Source organism: Spermophilus citellus, assembly GCF_964194105.1.
Source record: "Spermophilus citellus genome assembly, chromosome: X".
Taxonomy (NCBI): Eukaryota; Metazoa; Chordata; class Mammalia; order Rodentia; family Sciuridae; genus Spermophilus; species Spermophilus citellus.
Genome location: NC_138190.1, coordinates 32,388,286 through 32,406,376, shown reverse-complemented (window position 1 = coordinate 32,406,376; position 18,091 = coordinate 32,388,286). Strand labels below are relative to the sequence as shown.

At 38.0% G+C, this 18,091-nt stretch overlaps 1 protein-coding gene across 1 annotated transcript in view; it reads right to left on the bottom strand.

Annotated features, from left to right (window-relative positions):
* Window positions 1–14,940, bottom strand: part of TSPAN7 (tetraspanin 7) — a 121,616-nt gene extending 106,676 nt beyond the window's left edge. The window contains exon 1 of the mRNA XM_081277482.1: window positions 14,787–14,940. Coding sequence (XP_081133608.1) covers window positions 14,787–14,867 — 81 coding nt within the window. The 5' untranslated portion in view covers window positions 14,868–14,940. The remainder of the gene's footprint in view (window positions 1–14,786) is intronic.
* Between the last annotated feature and the right edge of the window lie 3,151 nt (window positions 14,941–18,091).

The following is an 18,091-nucleotide window of genomic DNA, read 5'->3' as shown; positions in this document are numbered from 1 at the left end:
GGTCTTGCAAAGCTTCAATCAAGTGTCAGGTAGGGCTGTGTTCTCACTGGATGCCCAAATGAAGAAGAGTCTGATTCTGAGATCACTTCATTGTTGGCAGCATTTAGTTGTTTGCAGATTATCAAATTGTGGGCCGCAGCTTCTTGCTCACTGTCAAGCCAGCGAATGCCCTTAGTTCTTTGCCATATGGCCCTCTCCATAAGGCCGTTCTCACAATCTGGTGGCTTGACTCTTCAAAGCCAGTAAGGTAAGAGACAGAGTATCTCAGCAAGACAGACTTTACAATCTTATGTAATACAATCTTGCACATATATTCACATACATTTGATAGCCTTTGTTGTATTCTATTAATTAGAAGCAAGTTATAGGTCCCACACACACCTAAATAAAGGGAGTACACAAAGGCATAAATACCAGTTCATGGAACTCATAGAGGCCAACTTATTTACTGTCTGCCACAATAGTATATTCTAATAAAAAGTAAGGCATATACTTCCTTTTCTCCCCAAATTTCTCTTAATTTCTCATATATTTATTTATTTATCTTCTATAAAATAATACAATTTTATTAAGTTCCCACCCCCCCAAAAAAATTCTGTTGTCGAGCTGGGCACAGTGGCACACACCTGTAATCTCACCAGCTCAGGAGGCTGAGGCACAAATATCATGAGTTCAAACCCAGCCTCAGCAACTTAGCGAGGCCCTCAGCGACTTAGTGAGATCCTGTCTCAAAATAAAATACAAAAAGGAGCTGGAAATGTGGCTCAATGGTTAAGTGCCCCTCTGCACCTCTGCATACCAAAAAAAGAGTCCTGTTGGGATTCTACGTGGAAATGTATTAAACATACTTTAGAAAACTGATATCTTTATGATATTAAATCTCCCAACTCGAAACTACTTAGGCATCCTTTAATCTCTTCAGGTCTTATTTTGTAATGCTCAATAAGATTTTATGACCTTATTTTATGACCTTCAATAAGATTTTAGTTTTCTTCTTATAAGAGCCTTCTTATTAAGAGCATTTCATACTAAATTTATTTTGAAGTAGTTTTAACTTCTGTTGCTGCTATGAATGAAATGCTTTCCTCCTTTCCTTTACTTTTAATATTTTTAGCTGTGGGTGGACACAATACCTTTATTTTATTTACTTATATGTGGTGCTGAGGATGGAATCCAAAGCCTCACATGGGCTAGGCAAGCACTCTACCACTGAGCCAAAATTCCAGTCCCCTCCTTTCCTTTTCTAAGGCTTATATACTTAAATAATAAAAAGCAATTAAAATTTGTACATATACCTTGTATCTAGTCACCATATCAAATTTTCTTAGTAGTTTTTTTACTAGAATCTTTTTTGGGGGGGTTAGTATTCAACTGCATATATAAAGAGATATCTCTCCCTTCATTGTTATTGTTTTGTCTTATTGCATTTGCTAAACAAATTAAATAATAAATAGTAATACTAAACAAGAATCCCTATCTAGTTCCTGATTGACTCAAATTATTTCAGTATTTAACTATTTATTTGAATGAATACTTGTTGTTCTAATATTTGTTGAATGGAAATCATCTCTATTAAAATTAATGGAATACTCCACTCTTAAGGAAATAAAGCATAATACCACTCCTTCAATAAGGGCTGTACATAGTGACTTTCTTTGAAAGGTTACAGTATGGAAAGGGGGAATAAAAATAATGTTGGGGTTGTGGTTCAGCGGTAGTGCACTTGCCTGGCATGTGTGAGGCACTGGGTTTGATTCTCAACACCACATAGAAACAAAAATAAATAAATAAAGGTCCATCAAAAACTAATAAAAATTTTAAAAAGAATAATGTTATAGTGGAGAAACCTGACAAATGATCTCAGCCAGGCTATCAAGATCAATTTCAACAATAAGTCATGTTGATAGTATGTACACTTGATATTATGAAATGGAAATAGCATTTTACCTCTGTAGGGTTTTCCTCCCAAAGGCACACAAGCCCAATCTAATCACAGGGGAAACATCAGAAAAATCTAAATGAAAAGGTATTCCACAAAATACATGACCAGTATTATTCAAAATGTTAAGGTCACTAAAAATGAGGGAAATCTGAAAAACTATTACAGCCAAGAGGAGCTTAAGGAGACATGACTATGAAATATAATGTGGTAGCCTGATTGGGATCCTTGGACAGAAAAAGGATATTAGGTAAAAATGAAAAAAACATGAATGAAGTATGAACTTTTATTAATTAAAATATATCAATATTGGTTGTTAATATGGGAACTATATCATATATATTTGCACTGTATATGTTATCTCCACAATTTTTCTATAAATTTAAAACTGTTCTAAAATCAAAAGTTCATTTTAAAAATAATGGAACTCATCAATTCTGCATTTAATTTTACGTGTCAGGTTTATATTTATTCATCCTAGATATGAATATCCTTATTCCAATGATAGGATTGAACTCATGGACCCAAACTCATCATATTATTGGTTTCCATTCAAAACCCTCTGGATACAAGCTCTTTGTTAGGAAACTATACAACCCAAGAATGGAATCATCCTTAATTTCTTGAAATTTATTAATTTAACACATATTGATATAGGACTTCCCATATGCAAGAAACTAGGAGAAAAGCAATACTCTACATTCTAAGAAATAATTTTACCAAAACATAGATGTATCACACATTAGTTTATAAAGTACTTCAATGTCATTTGACTACCAAAACTTGATTGAGATTGGTGAACACAGATATCCAAATTCTGAAGAGGAAATACGCTCACAGAAATTATGTGACTTGCCTAAGGTTATACAACAAATATCTGAGCAAGATTTCACATAGGTCGAACTTTGAATTCCCTGCAATAGAAGGCAACAGTCAAAAGAATACCATGGAGTGACACAGTTTAGAATATGAGACAAATCTTAGGAACAGTGAGAAGTTCTTAAAAGCTTCATTAGACAAAGAACATGAACCCAAGTAGAGATGTGAATGCAGAAGGGATGTTTAGGAACATTTCCCACCCAGCCTCATTTTATGAAGCTTTAGGTTTCTTTTCAACCCAAAGGGGTCTACCTTTGGGAAGTCCTAGTCCAATCCCTGGAAATCAATAAAATCAATACCTGTTTGAGAAATGCTTACAACAATGAATTGACCCAGGAGCTCTACACATTATCATTATCATGTTTAGAAAATGGGAATAGAAGTACAGAAATAACCTCATTTCACCAAGAAGTAAGAACTGGTAACTTGAGGCAAGAATAAAAGCTTTTACTTCTAGAAGTAGAAGGAAAGATTGATTAGTCAGTAGCCACAGTAAGCGGTAACCACCAGGACCTACTTCTAAACCTATTTGATCAACGGCTATTCACCTCATTCCAATCAATGACAACTTAACTTGCTTCAGAGAACACACTTCTGGAAACCAATCACAAGGACAGCCTCACACAATTCAAGGTCAACCAATCAACCATAGACACATTACACTGAACATGCTTCACAGCGTCAACAATCATTTCACCCAAATAGTCATATTTCTTGTCAAGGTCAACCACTAAAGTCTCTGCAATGAAAAAAACCTCCAAATACCACCATGATACAAAAAAATATCAGCAATATGCTTTACTTCTAAACTCTGCATGACTAATACAGCTCTCTCATACTTTGATAAGTAATGAATTCAGCTTTTTGTTTACATACTAGATAATGCCCTCATCTTTTGACAGAAGGTAAGCCAAGACTCTTCCTAATTTCTCAGAGCAACTCTGAACAAAAATATATTGTCTATAAGGGATGAAAACTACTCTAACTGCAAAAATTCACTTGAAGATCCTTGCCAGAGCCGAGTTTAGTGGGTACAAAAAAATACATTGGCTACCTCATACTTGGTGGAATACTCACCTCAAACCAATTCTATAGTACCAGAGATCACACTAGAGGAAAGCATTCATTAAGCAAGTATTCATTTATAATGAACTGCATCACAGACCATAGAGCCACATCCCAGAAATCAGAAACATCTTGCTCATCCTTTTTTTTTAAAAAAAATGCACACACCCAGGACCCTAGCCATATTAATTAAAATTGAAATTCCATTAGATGGGACTGAGCAGTTATGTTTTTAAAAGACCCTTAGCAATCCTGATAAGTAATTTTTTCAGTCAGAAATAACTAGTACAATCTTTTAAGAGAGACAAGACCTGGACCCAGACTCTTAGGCAAAGACAACTAAATCAACAGAAAAATACTAGATACTCCCGAGCTACATACAGATTCAGGAGACTCAAGATGAACCAACTCTGCTATTATCTACCGAATTTCTCTAGATCAATGGTTTGCAATCTTAATTGCACAGCTGAATCACCTGGGAGCTTATTTTAAAAATATCAGTGCTGGCACCCCACCCAGAACAAGTGAATCAGAATGCCTTAGGACGGAGTCTAAGTATCTTTTTTAGGGAACTTAGACAATTGAGATGGACAAGCAGGATTGAGAATCACTGACCTAGATTGCTCAACTACCACCTGTGCCTAATCCACACCCCTTCATTTTTCCTAAAACACATGATGATGGCAAAAGTCCACCATATTTTGCACCAAGGACTAAAGAAAATATTTCACTACAGAATTGTGATCCTTAATTCCATCACTAAACTGTTCAAAATGCTTACTTGTTCAACTGACCAAAAACCAAAAGGAAAAACGAAAAAAAAACCCTCTCCTATCCCCTCCCCTCCCTGCTGCTGCTTCTGCCACATTCTTTTCTTGATGAATGTTTGGGTGCTATAACAAAAGAGGACAAAAATGTTCAGCCAAGAATGAAAAGCATGCTGTCACAGCAAGAGGGATAGAAATTTAAGAGCAGTGACCCAATGATCTGCTTGTCTCCATGAAGAGATAACTCAAATCAGAAGCTGCTGTAATGGGACTGAAGGAGGAGAAATCATAATATATATATATATATATATATATATATATATTTTTAAGAGAGAGAGAGAGAGAGAGAGAGAGAGAGAGAATTTTTAATATTTATTTTTTTTTTAGTTCTCGGCGGACACAACATCTTTGTTGGTATGTGTTGCTGAGGATCGAACCCGGGCCGCACGCATGCCAGGCGAGCGCGCTACTGCTTGAGCCACATCCCCTCATAATATATTTTTAAAGCATGTTTCAAATTGTGCATTAGTCATCCATGTCAAGGGTTTAGCATGCTTAAACAAAGAAACACAGTCACAGATAACTTCCAATTCTTGGCATCTTCTAAAGTACTTAAAACAGTATATAATTCTGAACAGTCAATGAATCATCATAATGTAGCTCATGGTAAGATCAAATCAAGAATTCTAGCTGTGATTAAAATGGAGAAAAGCATTTCTTTCTTTTCTTCTTTTTTGGAAAAAAAATCAGCTAGCTTCTAAGCATTAAGCAGAAAAGGCTTAATGTTCCCCAAATGCTATAAAAGGTAACACAGACAACCTAACTACATATTGCATATGGAAGGTAAAGTTAATTAAATAAGAAGACTTTGGGTTATAATATGCAAGTTCCATAACGAACAGCAAGATTAACACTATAGGAGCAGAAAAACAGCAAAGCAGTGATCAGTTTAACATAACCCTCCCATATACACACAAACACCATACCATAAACTGCTGCTTCCATACTAAATTAATACAGCAAGGACTGAATTAGGTCAGAATACACACTGGGCATTCACCTGGTGGGAAGAAATGAAAAGGGCAGAAAATGTATTGGCAACCTTCAGAGTTACATTCCCATTTGTCCAGTCGCTGATGACTACACGACCTTATTTGCTTTGGTAAAGCTGTTACAACCTAGAACACTTCCCTTGACATCCAAAAGCTCTTTAAAAGTTTTTTTAAAATGATACCAATACTTATTAAAGTACCCCAACCATTGCTGTTTTAGATGCTATGCTCAATCACTCTCAATCAACTGTTTATTTAATTAGTACCATATAATGTTGAGATGTAGATATAAAGGACTTCCAGTTAAACATGATGGATAGAACATATCCATTTACCTGGCTAGCTCCCAAAACTCCAATGAAATGACACTAAGAGGAAATTTTAAACCCAGAATAACAAAGAGAAGAGATGAAAGAAAAGTCAAACACAATGTTATCTTGGAAACTAAGAAAAAGCCAAATCTTTTTTTATAGGAATAAATTTTTTTTATTGGTTGTTCAAAACATTACAAAGCTCATGATACATTTGACTCAATTGGGTTATGAACTCCCATTTTTACCCCAAATACAAATTGCAGTATCACATCGGTTACACACTCATGTTTTTACATAATGGCATATTAGTGACTGTTGTATTCTGCTACCTTTCCTATCCCCTACTATCCCCCTCCCCTCCCCTCCCATCTTCCCTCTCTGCCTCATCTGCTGTTGTTCAATTCTCTCCCTTGTTTCCCCCCCCCTTTCCCCTCACAACCTCTTATATGTAATTTTGTGTAACATTGAGGGTCTCCTACCATTTCCATATGCTTTCCCTTCTCTCTCCCTTTCTCTCCCCCCACTCGTCTCTGTTTAATGTTAATCTTTTCCTCATGCTCTTCCTCCCTGTTCTGTTCTTAGTTGCTCTCTTTATATCAAAGAAGACATTTGGCATTTGTTTTTTAAGGATTGGCTAGCTTCGCTTAGCATAATCTGTTCTAATGCCATCCATTTCCCTGCAAATTCTATGATTTTGTCATTTTTTAGTGCTGCATAATACTCCATTGTGTATAGATGCCACATTTTTTTTATCCATTCATCTATTGAAGGGCATCTAGGTTGGTTCCACAGTCTAGCTATTGTGAATTGTGCCGCTATGATCATTGATGTGGCAGTATCCCTATAGTACGCTCTTTTAAGATCCTCAGGGAATAGTCCGAGAAGGGCGATAGCTGGGTCAAATGGTGGATCCATTCCCCGCTAAGAAAAAGCCAAATCTTATTTGCACCCAAAACACCTGCGAAAGACAGGAGATAGCAGCTTCATGCACATCTGGAACTAGGGATGAAAGGGGGCTAAAATAAGGATTCAGTAAACAGTTTTTTAAAGAGCAATTAGGTCCCCTCCAACTTCCTATCTCTGCCTTTTTTCCCATTCTATTATAGGTTCAGATTTTGTTTTTCTTTAAAGGGTGAAACGAAGGGTCTCTGAACTGGAAACACAAGCACAGTGGACATGGATTCAACACTGAATATAGGAGCTTAACAAAGGTTTATATAGTCTATGGAGGCTCCCACATCCCTACCTTCTTTATTCAAAAATTAAAATATTCTTCTATAGAAAATCTGATCAGACAAGAGAAAAATTCTAAAGATATTGATCTTGATCTTGGTTCCAAAACTCAATGCCTCAAATTACCCAAATTAAAATCAGCAAACATGGGAATAAGTTTATGCATAGCTTCCAATCAGCCTTTTAGTAACCCCTCTTAAACATGTACAAAAATGAGCAGAACATAACCTGAAATTTGAGATAAAACTATAATATGCCATAAAACTTGACCAGTTTGGAAGAAACTATACAGGAAGAAGCAAATATTTTTCCCAAAATATCCTAAACTGTCAGAGGGATTTTAAAAAGATATTATACTCATGAAACATGAGCAAGATGATAAAATATAACATTCAGACCTCAAAAAAGGGGCTCCTGGAAATTAACATATAAAGCTGAAAAGATACAAGAGCAATAAGATACAATAGGAGAGTTGCCAAGAAAGAGGAGCAAAAAACAAAGAGGCAGGGACTGGGGCTGTGGCTCAGTGTTAAGAGCACTTGCCTAGCATGTGTGAGGCATTGGGTTCCATCCTCAGCACCACGTAAACAAATTAAATAAACAAAATTAAAAAAAAAAAAAACAAAGAGGTAGAAAAATGAAGGGAAAAAAAACTTAGAGGATCAGTCTGGAAGGTTCAATTTCCAAGCAGAACAAAGAAAAGAAATCAAACACTTCAAGAAAATTTCTCCAAACTTAAGGACTTGAGTTTCTAGACTGAAAGGGTATACAGGAAAGAAATGAAAATACACATACATCAGGGCATAGGTGGGAAAATTTCAGAGCACTAAAAAAAAAAAAAAAGCAATCAGAAGAGGAAAGCAGGATTTAAGAAGAATCTGAATAACAACTGATTTCTGAATACTAATAACAAGAACAAGATTTCATGGAGGAAGGTGGACAGCAAAATTTTGATGGTAAATGACATCCAAACTGCAATCCTATATTCAGCCAAACTATAAAATTAAATGTATAAGAGTAAAGCTGAGCATGCTGGAACATGCCTGGAGTCCCAGCAGCTTGGGAGGCTGAGGCAGGAGGAATGCGAATTCAAAGCCAGCCTCGACAATTTAGCAAGGCCCTAAGCAACTCAGTGAGACCCGTCTTTAAATAAAATATACAAAGGGCTGGGGTTGTGGCTCAGTGGTTAAGCGCCCCTGGGTTCAATACCTGGTACCAAAAAATGTGTGTGTGTGTGTGTGTGTGTGTGTGTGTGAGAGAGAGAGAGAGAGAGAGAGAGAGAGAGAGAGAGAGTGTAAATGTATATATGTAAATATATATGTAAATATATGTAAAATAAAAGTAAATATATGTTTTATATATATATATAGTTCTCACCCCTGTAAAGGCCTCAAAATCCATGCATCCTTTTCCAGAAAGTTCATAGAAAATTTGTTCCATCAAAATGAAGGAACAAATCAAGAAAGTGAAAGAATATTTAGGATAATGATGCCCACTGTTTTAAAGGCCCATAGAACACTGGTGCAGGTTGAAGGTCAGATTGCAAAAATGCAGATAAAATTCCAACAGCAACAGCTAGTAAACTGATAAACATGTTATTGAGTACTCAATATTTGGCACATAATAGACATTCAAAGAATGTTGAATTGCACTGACATGCAAAAGAATAACCATAAGCTACAGTATATGCCCAAATTCAAACATTGTGCAAAATTTTATGATCTTATTGTTAAGATTTTTCCATTCTATATAATCCAAGTACCTAAAATTTCTGGATAACAAAATAAAAAAAAATTTGAATACTTTTTAAAATGTTTTCCCCAAAAAAAGATTAGTGATGCTTCCCAAATGAAAAAAAAAACCTGATATTTCACCATAAGAAAATTAATTGCACAATTGATAAGCTAATTACCTCCTTACATAGTCAAAAAGAAATCAAATCCAATAAACAGAGAAACGAAACAAAGGATATTTCTGTTCACAACATTATTCAGTAGATTTACATGTGATGGACTTAAATCTTAGCTTAGAACTCAGATGAGCATTTAAAAATCAAAACAGTTTATCTGGTAAAAGTAACATATTTACAAAGTTTTCTTGCTTGTTTTCAAATTATATTCATCATAAAGGTGGGATGATTTGTTTTACATAAGGCAAGATAGATATCCTTTTTGTTCAAGCTTAACAAATTAAATTACAGTTAAAAATTTAGATAACTAAAATGTCTGGCAAACTAGATCACAAAAATATGATTGAAATATCATTAGGATAAGCAAGTCCCTGTAAAGTCCTCTATTCCATTTTTCTATGTTATTGGCAAAAGCACATTTAAATTGCCACCTGTAGACTTAAAAAAAAAAACAGTTTCAAAAAGCCTCCTCCTATTGAGATGAGCTAAAATAAATAACTAAGCCCAAGAGTAGTCAATAAAATTTCATTATTCAATTATTCCTTAAGTAAGCAAATATCTCCTGAGTAAATCTACTAAGTGCCAGGTGCTGTTTGCCAATATTTAAAGCACAATAACTTACTCTTAGGTGGTATTTGTCCTACCTTTCCTTTAAACCTGAAAATGAAGCATACAAATCAAGGAAAATAAAGGATCTGTTCACTTAGTATACAGGTGATATTATTTAACTAGAAAACAAACCATCCTATTCATTAGAACACAATTACATAAAGAGCCACCTACCTTTTGTCTTCAAATAAAGAATTATGATACACCATAGAGAATGTCTTTCTTCCAGTTCTTAAAACATGTAATTGTTTTAAGCATGCACTGGTTCCAAATACCAATAAATATCATAATCTTTGCATGAGGCTCCATATGTCTTCTTAGGATTTACTTCTATGTAAGCCCAATACAGCAGAAGTTGCTGGCACTGTTGACATTTTGAGCCATATAATTCTTTGTTGCATATTAGAATGGTGAGCAGCATCTGTGGCCTCTACCCACTAGATGCAATAGTGCCCCAAAAATGTGCTCAGACATTGCCAAATATTGGGGGAACTGTCTCCCGTTGAAAATTATCACTTTAGAGAAAACACCTCAGAAAGCGAGAGTGATTATGGACAGAAGAGGTGTTCAGGTAAAACAATGATCTCTCATTCATAATTGTAGACTTCTGGTTTCGTATATATGCTCAAGTACATCAACCTTCCCCATATTACTGGCCATTTGACTGTTTTAAGGGCCAATATCTTCTAATCCTAAATCTTAATTGAGGTAAGGGAAGAAAAGAAGTCCAATTAAAACAACTCACAGTGGTAGAGCACGCGTTTAGCATGTGCAGGGTCCTGGATTCGCGCCTCAGCACCACATTAAAAATAAATAAATAAAATAAAGGTATAGAAAAACCTCACAAATAACGTGAAGGAAATATTTCAGCCTAATATTTCCTCCATGTTCCACTTAAAAGAATATCAAGGTCATCATTTGTTAATTAGTTAGCATAATTCCAGAAGTTTGACAAATATTTGAGTACTTACCATATGCCACACATAGTTCTAGGAGCTGTAGAAAAGATTAATGCAGGGGGCTGGGGCTGGGGCTGGGGCTGTAGCTCAGTGGTAGAGCACTTGCCTGGCACATGTGAGGCTCTGAGTTTGATTCTCAGCACCGCATATTAATTAATTAATTAATTAATTGAAGGTATTGTTTCCCTGTACAACTAACAAAAAAGATTTTTTAGGGGCTGGGGTTGTGGCTCAGAGGTTAGAGCACTTGCCTAGCATATGTGAGGCACTGGGTTCGATCCTCAGCACCACCTAAAAATAAAATAAAAAAATTGTGTCCACCTATAACTAAAAAATAAACATTTTAATTTTTTTTTATAGGTGGACACATTAAAATATTTTTTAAAACTTTTATACTTCATGTATACCAAAGAGAAAGTGAAAAGATAGCCCATAGAATAAGAGAAAATACTTGCAAATTATACATCTGATAAGGGTCTTGTACCCAGTATACATTAAGGACTCTTACAGTTTCACAATAAAAATGACAAATAATCTAAATAAAAATTTTAAAATGACAAAAGATATAAATAGACATTTCTTCAAGAAAATATACCAATAATCAATAATCATTTACTGAATTGAGAAATCACTCTAACAAACAACTTTTAACAGGTAAATCTTTGTGACATTGGATTTGGCAAAGGATTCTTTTTATGATACCAAAAGCATGGGCAATGAAGGAAAAAATAGGTTAGCTGGACTTCATTAAAATATTTTTTAAAACTTTTATACTTCATGTATACCAAAGAGAAAGTGAAAAGATAGCCCATAGAATAAGAGAAAATACTTGCAAATTATACATCTGATAAGGGTCTTGTACCCAGTATACATTAAGGACTCTTACAGTTTCACAATAAAAATGACAAATAATCTAAATAAAAATTTTAAAATGACAAAAGATATAAATAGACATTTCTTCAAGAAAATATACCAATAATCAATAATCATGTAAAAATGATGCTCAACATCAATATTCATTAGAGAAATTCAAATCAGAACAATTAGATATTACTTCATACCTACTAGGACGTCTACAATTAAAAAGCCAGAAAATAACAAAGAATTGACAAGAATGTGGAGAAACTGAAACCCTCACTGTTGTTGGTAATGTGAAATGGTACAGTTGCTTTGGAAGGAAGTCCGGCTATTCTTCAAACAATTAAACATAGAGTTACTATGTGACCTAGCAATTCCACTCCCAGGTATATATCCAAGAGAATGTAAACATGTTCACACACCAAAAAAAAAAAAAACCTGGTACATGAATGTTTATAACACAATTATTCTAGTAACCAAAAGGCCCAATCAACCCAATGGTCTACCAATGAGCAAAAGATAAATAAAATGTATTATATTCATACAATGGAATGTTATTCAGCCATAAAAAGGAATGAAGTAGTGATACATGCTACAATGTGGATGAACCTTGAAAACACTATACTAAGTGATAGAAGCCAATCACAAAAAGGCAAATATTCTTGACTCCATTTATAGGAAATGTCCAGGATACGAAAATCTACAGAGATGGAGAGTAGATTAATAGTTGCACAGGGCAAGTAGGAGGGATTTTGAAGGGGTTAGGAGAGAATGTAATGACAACTAAAGAGACAGGAAAGGGTTTCTTTTTAAGATGAAATGTTCTAAAATTGTATTAATAGTGTGAATATACTAAAATATATACTATTTATATATTGTTTTTATTTTCATATATTATTATACTTTAAATAGGTGACTTTCATGGCATATGAATTATGTCTCAATAATGCTGCTTTCAAAAAACAGCATTCAAGATCCACTGGAAAACATGGCTTTGCACCATGGCTTATCAACAAAAATGGCTTTTTAAAAATACCCTCACACCTAGAGAGATCTCATTCTTCTGATTGTCAGGTAGGAAGTGATCACTGAATGCTATTTAAACTATTGAAAACATCCAGGTAAATATTTTATTTGTGAGTACAAAAATCTTGAAAGTTAAAAAAAAATTAAAATGAAGGAACTTGCCCAGGACATAAAGTACACGGATTATAGGTGTATTAGGGGGCTTTAAGTAATCAGATTCATGGTGTAGGGGGAGAGGTAGAAGCACAGAGAGTTAATGAGCTCATATGAAAAGCCTAAATCTGGAAGACCCCCTTCTTTACCAGCTTGCAGAGATGCGAAGAGAACAAACTTCCTTCCTGAGCATTATAAACCTTAGGAGGCTAAAAATAATCTCCCATATGATTTACTCCAGTAACAAATAGGAAGTCAACTAAATTATAAAGGGACAAACAAAAACAGATTTAAGGAAATGCATAAAAAACCAAACCAATCACCAGGAATGACTACTGGGAAGTTTCAGCAATCAGCATTATTGCTTTTCCAGGCAAACATCTGATGATAGGATCTGTACGTGCACAGCACACAATTCCACTACTGAGATGTTTCAACCTGTGTTGTTTTCAGTCCAAATAAAGTCCATTTCTATGTTTGCCTAATGCAATCTACTCTATCCTATCTCACTGCAGAGCTCCTGGAAAGCCAGTAGTTTTCCAAACCTGAAGAATCACCAATGTCAGTGACAAGGAAATGTCCGGGGACATTAGAGATTTTTTTCTTTTAATCCTTAATAAATCTCAGTTTCTGCCCTGGCTGTTGAAAACAGTCCAGTTCACCATCAGGCCGACTGTGGGTACCTCAGACAGGACTGTGCTCCAGTTTCAAAGCAAAATTAGGGCTAATCTGGAAGGGGGTGCGCAAGGAGAAAAACAACCAGGGGCGGGACTGGTTTTTCCTACAGTGCCTCAGGTTTCAAAATGACTGCCTTGGAAGATGAAATGACCCAGATTATTGGGGAGCGGGGGGCGCAGATCTTCATTCCCCTGCGGAGTAGCTGTGGCTTGGTATGCAAATAGAGACCTGGGGGAGGGGGCAAATCTACTCGGAAAGAGAAAGAACAGGCAATGGTCTTTAGGTACCACCCACCTCTCCAAGTGAATCACTGCAGTGTCAGCCCCGCACTGATTCCACTTGCCAAACAGGATGAGGTAAGGCACAAGCCTGGAGCCCCCCTTCCTCCCCCTCCTTCTCCTCCTCTTCCCCCTCCTCCTCTCGCTCCCCCTCCTCCTCCCGCGCGCAGAAGGGCGCACCGCTCAGCGAGGTGCACCATGCAGCCCCCAGCGGCCCTGGCTGAGGGGGCTGACGTCACCCTTCTGCATTGAGCTTCAAGGACTGGTAGCAACACCAGTTAGATGGGGAATAGAGTTGGGGCGCTATAGCTATCACCAAGTCGCAGGGGTCCTCCCCCAGGACACTGTGAATTGGGTTCATGCAGTGAACAGAAGGACAGGATGAGGAGTAATGGACGAGAATGAAAAGGGATCTATCTTCTGGGTCTCCGAGAAACCTCAAAGATGCCCCTGGCTTATATAAGACCCTCTCCCCTCTGCGCGCCTCCACGCGGTGGCTGCGCCCGCCACCCTTTAGTGCGCTTCGGGGACTCGATTGCCCTTGCTTAAGCAGGCAGAGGGCTTTGGGCGCCTCTCTCCTGCAGCCCAGCAGGGTCGCGGATAATCGGGAATCTGGGATTAAACCTCGCGCTCCCTCGCGGGTTACTATCCCGCCACAGGTTAGCTCCAAGAGGCGCCAAAAACCGGTTGGTAAGGTAGGGTAGGAAGGGGAGTCCAGAAACGAAAACGGACAAATAAACCCGCAACTTTCCCTAGGGGCTGACCCTATCCCTCGAGCTTAAAAAAATAAATCAATACATTAAAAATAATTTTTATAAGGTCGACAACCTGCAGGCACCCCCACCACGCAGCCAACTGCAGCCTGCGAGTCCAGGGTCCGAGCAGCCCGGACCTGTGCCCTGTGATCCTGCAGCCCCGACCCAACACCTCTCGCCGGTCTCCCTAAAAAGGGGGCCAAAATTTGGTTTGGGGTTTGGGTTTCCCCCCACTTTCCTTTCTAAAAGAAGAATATCATCACCCAGACTGATGGACGGATGCCCAGCCCCCGGCCAGGTGTGGGCACTCACCCAGAAGACGAAGGAGTAGATGATGAGGAGGGTTTTGAGACAGGTTATCACAGGTTTGGTCTCCATTCTCCTCGATGCCATACTACAGAGCTCCGGCGGCGGCGGTGGCGGCAGGCGGAGGGCGGGCGCGCGGGAGGGGGGAGGAGGCGGGGCGGGGCGGGGCGGGGGTGCGTGCTGCCAGAGGCCCCGTGCGCGCGCAAGCGAAGCCTTGCGCGTGAGGGAGCGCGCACCCTGCGGGAGCTCCCGCCGAAGGAGCAGGCTGGGCAGCCACTGCGCATGCTGGGAAGGTTGCCTGGGCCTGCAATCCCGCGCAAGCTCAGACCCCCAACCGATGTGAGGGTGGGGCTGGGGAAGGGAAAGCAAGAAGTCTTGAGACAGTTGAGAGGTCAGGGGAACCTCTCCCAGACCTCCAATGTATTTGGGTTTCTGCTTTCTACAGTGTAGGGTCTTGTATTTGCAAGATGTCTGCACCTGGCTTCATGAAGTTTATGGGCCCCAGTGATCAGTCACGTTTCTACATTTGGACGCCCAGCTGGTCTCAGATGAAGAGGCCCAGTAGTCATGTCCTTGGCAACAAGAAGGCCTTGTCTGTGTCAGAAACAAACTGTGACAGGTGGACAGAGATACAACTGGATGAGTGGTCAGGAACCTAGGAACTCAGACAGAGACACAAATCCTCACCACCTCATGAATCTACAGCCTCCCCAGGAGCTCCATTTTTTAGATTTCCTCACACTTGGAATTTTCAAAGCCAAATATCAAGAAGATTCTGTATGAAACATCATTCTCACATATAAAATGTTTAACAGATAACAGTTTGATGGGCTTGAGAATCATTTGCCCCACCTAACAAGTACAGACCACCTCACACCATAAAGAAAACTACATCAACGAGGTCAAAACAATGTTCAAAAACAACTTGAAAATTCCTCCAAATATTAAATATAGAGTTTCCATAAGAATTTCATTCTTAGGTATCCAACACAAGAGAGATGAAAACATGCCCATGCATGTACACAATTGTACATGAATGTTTACATGACCATTATTCATAATAGCCAAAAAGTAGAAAGAACTCAGATGTCGATCAAATGATAGATTGCATATTTGTAAAATGGGAAATTATTCACAAGAAGGAATGAAATACTACTGACACATGCTATAATACAGATGAGCCTTGAAAATAAACTTAGTGAAAGAAGTCAGACACAACCAAATATTGAATGATCCACTTGTAAGAAAAATCCAGAATAGACAGATCCATAGAGACAAAATAGATGAGTGGTTGAGGAAGACAGGAAAGAAGTGACTATTGATGGGTAGGGGCTTGCTTTTTGGAGTGATGAGAATGTTCTGGAATTAGATAATGGCAACGGTTGCACAACTTCGTGAATATACTAAAAACTACTGAATTGCATGACTTTTATTGCATGTTATTATATCACTATAAAAAAAGTACACTCCACCCAAATTTCCCACAGCTGGTCTGTAAAGGAACACAGTACACATCCTGTAGGAGATTTAGCTTGATTCCTAAGAGAATGTGTGGTCACAACAACACTGCTATCACAAACTAACTCAATTCTGGGTTAAGGATACCTTTTTGTGAAAGAGTGAAAACCAGAGTCAATAAAGCTTGGCAAAAACCTTTCAGAGTCAGTTGTTGTAGGAGTAATTATTACCTTCAATGAGTTATACATGGTCCCAGGTCAGTGCTGTCATTACATCAAGAGGGCACAAATGTGATGAAGAGGAAAATCTGGTTAAGGTAATGATCAATCCTAGAAAAAAGGGTAGTGGAGAGGAATATGGCTGCAGATGTAAGAAGGTTAGGGATAGAGTAAGCAAGGTGTATATCTTAAAAAGGGAGGCTGCATGTTAATTGTCTCTGCTGCTTGCTCATTTTCATCATCTGGAGAGTGTTTTTTTTAAAAAAAAAAAAAAAAACTATGAATGCCTGTGTCCAATCCCAGCTATTCTGAGTCATTTGGTATGAGGTAAAGGCTCTGTATTTTAAAAAGCTCCTCAGGAGATTCTAATATGAAGCAAAAGTTGAGGGCCACTGCTTCCACTGTGCTAAATTTAAAGCCAAGTTCAGAAGGGAATCTTCTTCACTTTTACAGTCCCCAGGCTGATTTCCTTCTATTACTGAAACAAGGAAAGGATTCTGAAGGGTTCAAACCAAGTTAGTACCCTCAGCCTCAAGAGGTCTTGCCCATGTATAACTACTTTATAAAGGGATCAGAAATCCCATTGTCCAGCCCAACAGAAAGTCTAAGTGTCATAAATAATTTGATGAGTTGATATATGATATTCACAGGTGACATCCATCAGCCTAAACTAACTCCTGATTTCACAGTTCATCTGGAACTTTTAGAGTATGTAATTGAGTGTTGATTCTTGAAAACCTGGAGTGCCCTAATAAAAATAAACTGTTTAAATATAAATAGTAACATAATTCATAGGTAAATTAAAATACCCCCCCCCCAAATAGATCCTGGGTCCTCAGATTGTGGTTTGTGATAGAGGATGAAAAACCATTCCAGTTTGCCAAAAACTGAGGTATTTCCTTGTATCCATGACTTTCATTGATAAAATTGGAAGTCTTGGGCAAATCAGAATAAGTTGGTCATCCTATCCCCAAATTAGCAGTACTGAAATCCACCAGGAGAGCCTGTTGAAAAGATAAAACCTCAAGTCCTATGCCAAGTCAATGTTAACATAATCCCCAGCCATTCAGATGCACAGTAATTAGTTTGTCAGGCAATCACTGATTGAATAATGTCCCCCAAAAGATATATTGAAGTCCTAACCCTACTACCTCAGAATGTGATTGAATGTAGATGTAACATCATTGCAGATATAATAGTTTAAGATGAGGTCATATTGGAGTAATGTGGACCCTTGATCAAATATGACTGGTGTACTTTAAAAGAGAAAACATGGGGAAAGGGCCATATGAAGACAGAGTCCTATGGGGCGAAAGCCATGTGGCAATAGAAGAGATTGAAGTTATGCACCTGCAAGCCAAGGAATGCCAAGAATTGATGGTCATCTCGAGAAACGAAAAGAAGCAAGAAAGAATTCAACCTAGAGTCTTATACAGAGGATTCCAACATGGCGGCAGGCGCAGAGAGATCAAGTCTCTGACCTCTTCAGCCGTGCAGGCATAGGGAGTCTTAAACAACCTAAATCTGTTTGCTCAGGATCACTAGGCAATGCTGAGCTGACGTGGACCTGGGGCGAACAGTCTGGGCCTCTCAGAACACACTCTGAGCCCGGATCGGCTGAATTCAAGCTCCCGT